At 39.1% G+C, this 4,516-nt stretch overlaps 1 protein-coding gene across 1 annotated transcript; it reads left to right on the forward strand.

Moving 5' to 3' along the window:
- Positions 1-69: 69 nt before the first annotated feature.
- PSV08DRAFT_366988 (uncharacterized protein) lies at positions 70-3,975 on the forward strand (the record flags this gene model as incomplete). The annotated part of the gene is made up of 3 exons (XM_066093118.1): positions 70-475; positions 531-2,092; positions 3,971-3,975. The coding sequence occupies exons 1-3, from the start codon at positions 150-152 to the stop codon at positions 3,973-3,975; spliced, it is 1,893 nt and encodes a 630-aa protein (XP_065947888.1). The 5' UTR covers positions 70-149.
- Positions 3,976-4,516: the final 541 nt, after the last annotated feature.

Consider the following 4,516-nt stretch of genomic DNA (forward strand, 5'->3'; position numbering starts at 1 on the left):
GGAAATAAGATGTATTATATACGAAATTCTCAGTCCTTATAAATCTGTTCCACGTAACGCAACGTTCCCAAACGACACAATTGCGAACATCAAACTGTTTTTCAAATACATCTTTTCGGCTGCCAGCTGTCAGTATCTCACCCTCTACGATGGCACATGTTCAGGAAATGCCTAGTGAGCAGGAGTTGATCCAGAAATATCAGAAAGAACGCGAAAAGCGTATTGCAACAGATGTTATAGACGACTACGTTGATCTCAGATCAAAAGAAGCTCAAGATCTTGCCAAGGACCCATGGGTAGATTGGAACGCTCCGGCGATCCAGGACCCTCCCCTCAAGGATGGAAGCAGGGTAAAGTTCTTAATCAGTGGGGCTGGGCACGCCGGCCTACTTTACGCTTGTCGTCTGGTCGAGGCTGGATTCAATGCAAAGGAGATTGTATGCGTTGATATAGCGGGTGGATTCGGCGGCACCTGGTAATATATACCACTTTACTGTTTAAACACACATGGCGGCTAATCATTACAACAGGTACTGGAATCGGTATCCTGGGATCATGTGTGATATCGAAGGCTATATCTATCTTCCTCTTCTAGAGGAGACCGGATACGTTCCCAAGCATAAATACTCAATGGGCGCTGAGATTCGCGGTCAAAATGAGCGAGCTGCAAAAAAATTCGGTATCCGGGGCCAGTTTTGTACAAAGGTTGAGTCGCAGATTTGGGACGAAAACAAACGGATTTGGGTCATACAGATGACCCGTACCCTGGATACAAATGGCAAGACTGAATCTCTAACATGCTTTGCGGATTTTGTCATCATTGCCGGCGGCGTACTCAATATCCCAAAGATTCCCAGGCTCCCAGGTTGGGAAGAATTCAGAAACAGCAAACGTGTCTTTCATTCAGCTCGCTGGGACTACGATTATACTGGGGGTACCCAGGAGCAGCCAGACTTAGTCAACCTTCAAGACAAGACAGTTGCGATAGTGGGTACAGGTGCAACTGCAATCCAGATCATGCCTGAATTGGCCAAGTGGGCGAAGCATGTGTACGTTGTTCAGAGAACGCCGTCATATTGCGGATATCGCGGTAACTGCTTGACTAATGAAGAGCACTTCAAAAACTTATCAAAGGAGAAAGGATGGCAGAGAGCCCGGCAAACCAACTTTAATGCATGGGTCACCGGCAATCCTGAAGGATACGGACCAAATTTGGTGAATGATGGCTGGACCCACACTCCAGCTGGCCAAGGTCTTCTAGGCTCATCTAGAAAGACGGTTCAGCCACATGAGATTGAAGAACACATACAAGAACTCCATCGGATTGACCGGCCGCGTACCGAATCCATACGCAAGCGCATCGACGATTTGGTTAAAGATAAAGAAACTGCTGAGAAGCTGAAGCCATGGTATGGCAGTTGGTGTAAGCGCCCTACGTTCCATGACGAGTACCTACAAGCATTCAATCAACCCAATGTTACTTTGCTAGACACTGATGGAAAGGGCCTGAAGGCATTCTCTAAGAATGGTCTAGTGATTGGTGACAAGGAGTACGAAATTGACGCACTGATCCTCGCAACTGGATTTGCTCATAGTACTGGTCTGGATATCTCTAAGAAACTTGGTGCACCTATTCAAGGACGCAATGGGGAAACCATGTCATCTAGGGCCAATACTACGGACAACCCGCCACTTTTTGGACTTGCGTTCCCAGACTTTCCAAATCTTTTTTCTCCTTTTGCCCAGGGGGGCTCTTCTTCGTGGAATCTCACATCCATGTACGACGTTTCGGCAAGATTTGTAGCGTCCATACTCAAGCAAGCACATACGCAGGCGAAAGACGGGAGAAGGATAATCATTGAAGCAGATCCAGAGGCTCAAAAGAAATGGGGCGATGATATTGCTAAAAGATCTAGTTGGTTCGGCGCCTTGCTTACTTGCACGCCAACCTACTTTTATGGGGGGCTCGAAGGCCTCAAGATGTCGGAAAAAGCGAGCAAAGAGACCTTGGCAAAAAAGGCAAGGACAGCAGCCTGGGGCGGGGGTCCCGTCGAATTCAAAGAGATGATGGAATATCGGGCAGCTAACTTAGGTACTGAAGGGTTTAAAGTTAGTGTTGTAGCATAGAAATGATATTTACTAGTACGGCGGGCAGCGCTTATTATTCTATTATAATCCTGTATCAGCCGTTTTCTATGCTAGCAGCGCTTAGGTACTATATAATAGAGTTGCTATTAGTTAGTTTAGTTAGTCTAAAGAGCTCTGGACTGAATGAACCGACGTTGTAGGGTCACTATATGTATTAGGTTACTAGCTTCGCTATTAAAAGTGCTTCAAAATTGGCCCGTGCGTAGAAAATCTTACCTTAGAAGTGCTCTAGTATAACCTTAGAAGTATATACTTTAATTACGCGTACTACCTAATTGTAAGGGGCTACGCTCCGGGGAGCAATCGCTTGGTATACAAGAGGTTGTATTTGATAGAGAGCTATCTACGTCTACTTGCGTGATGTTTATCTACTTATTAAAGAAAGGTTGTACTAAAGGGTCTAAGCGCGTTATCTGAGCGCTGCTTGGGCGGTGAGTAGAATCTAGGTAGTTAAGGTAATACCTAGATTCTTCGCTCGTCGTCTAAACGTAGTTTAGATAACGCGCGCGTAGCTTTAACTAAGATTCTATTAAGAAGCTATCTAAGGGCGTTTAGCCCATTACAATACCCCTCTTCTTAGGCTAATACTACGCTCTCTCTTTAAAAGCTCTTTAGGAGGCGGCCCTTACTATCCTAAAAGCTACTTATAAAGACCTCCTAGCGATCTACTACTTCTATATCCTCTAGTAGTTCCGCTAGTTTAAGCGTTGTTTAGTAGAATTCTTTCTACTTTACCTTATAAAGTAGTTAGCGCCCTCTTCCTTAGTAGCGTATCTCTTCTACTACTATATTCTCTACTAACTACTTATTCTCTTCGTCTACCTATAGTAGCTAAGGCTAATTATCTATCTAAACCTAGTTCGGGAGCGGGTCTCTACTCGCGAGTTTTAATTAGTTAATATAAAAGATAGAGTACGAGCCTAAGAGTATATCTAGTTTAACTAAGTAGCTATTAATTACTTTTACTATAGTGTACTTAGCGTTTTTCTAGTTAAGCTTCTTTAAGCTACGCCTAGTACTATACTACTAATTAAGCTTTAGCTAAACCTTATTACCTACTTAGTAGCTTAGTACTTCTCTTTAAGTCCTATTCGCTTATCTCTTTTATTTCTATTAAGTAACTACTATACTTATCTAAGCTAGCTCTATAACTTATTATAACTTAGTTATAATCTTAGCTACTTTCTACTTATCTAAAGGGCGTTTAGTCTACTTCTACTATTATCTCTTACTACTTAGCTTAAGCTATAGTAGTTCTATATTATACCTATACTAAAGAAAGAATAGTAAGACTCTTATTAATGTTGCGTTTCTACTATTAATCGCGATTTAAACTATTAAGTAGAGCTATACCTAGTTATTCTAAGCCTAATTTATAAAGAATTATATATAGGTCTTTTAGATACTATTTATCCTCTTAGTTACTTTATTAGTTTATAGGTAATAGGCTATAGATAGCCTCTAATTAACCTTTAGAATCTTATATAGCCTAATCTAAAGAGTGCTTATAAATTAGCTACCTCTATCTAAAGTAATAGCTTCTAGTAACTAGTAGTAGGTAACTACGCGTTTAATAAACTTTTAGGCTATAGTCTCTATCTTAGTATTTAGTATTAGTATAAAGACTACTTCTTTACTTAGCTAATTAGTTACTACTATAAGGCTTATTATACTATTACTCTTTAGTAGTTCTTTAATAAAATCTATAGAGAGCTCCTTCTAGATTTAAGTAAGTATTAGTAGTAGTTTAAAAAGGCCTTATATACCTTCTCTTTAGGGCTTACTCTAACTATAAGTATTATAGTTTCTAATATACCTTTAGATTAAGTTAGTTATCTCTAGCTAAAAGTAATCTTATATAAGTATCTTATATATAAGCTTACGCCTTAGGTAGCTTATTATAAGTAAGTTATAAGTACTACTAATAATTAAAGTTTATAGCTAATCGTCCTCTAGTACTTACTTATATTCTTAATAGCGTAGAACTCCCTTATCTACTAAATAGTCTTTAGTTAAATACTTTAGGCCTAGCCTTATAGGAAATTATTATTTATAATTTTTTACTATTTTTTATACTCCTTAGTAGACTTAATCTTTTTTTAATACTTTAATTTATAAGTTCTTTAGCTAGTTCTATTAAGTTTCCTCCTCTTCTTAATCTCTAGTAAAAGAGTATCTCTAGAAAGTAACTAAGTAGTCTTTAGTTATATCTTCTTCTTAAGGTGTAGTTAAGTAGTCTTTAGTTACGCTTACTTTACCTTCTTCTTATACTTTAGTAGTAAGATCCTCTTCTATTTCTTAAATTAGCTTTATAGCTAAGACTAGAACTATATAATTTAAGTTCTCTTTAGTAAGCTTCTTATAGTAG

This window comes from Bipolaris maydis (assembly GCF_028858645.1).
Source record: "Bipolaris maydis strain C4 unplaced genomic scaffold PSV08scaffold_25, whole genome shotgun sequence".
Classification (NCBI taxonomy): Eukaryota; Fungi; Ascomycota; class Dothideomycetes; order Pleosporales; family Pleosporaceae; genus Bipolaris; species Bipolaris maydis.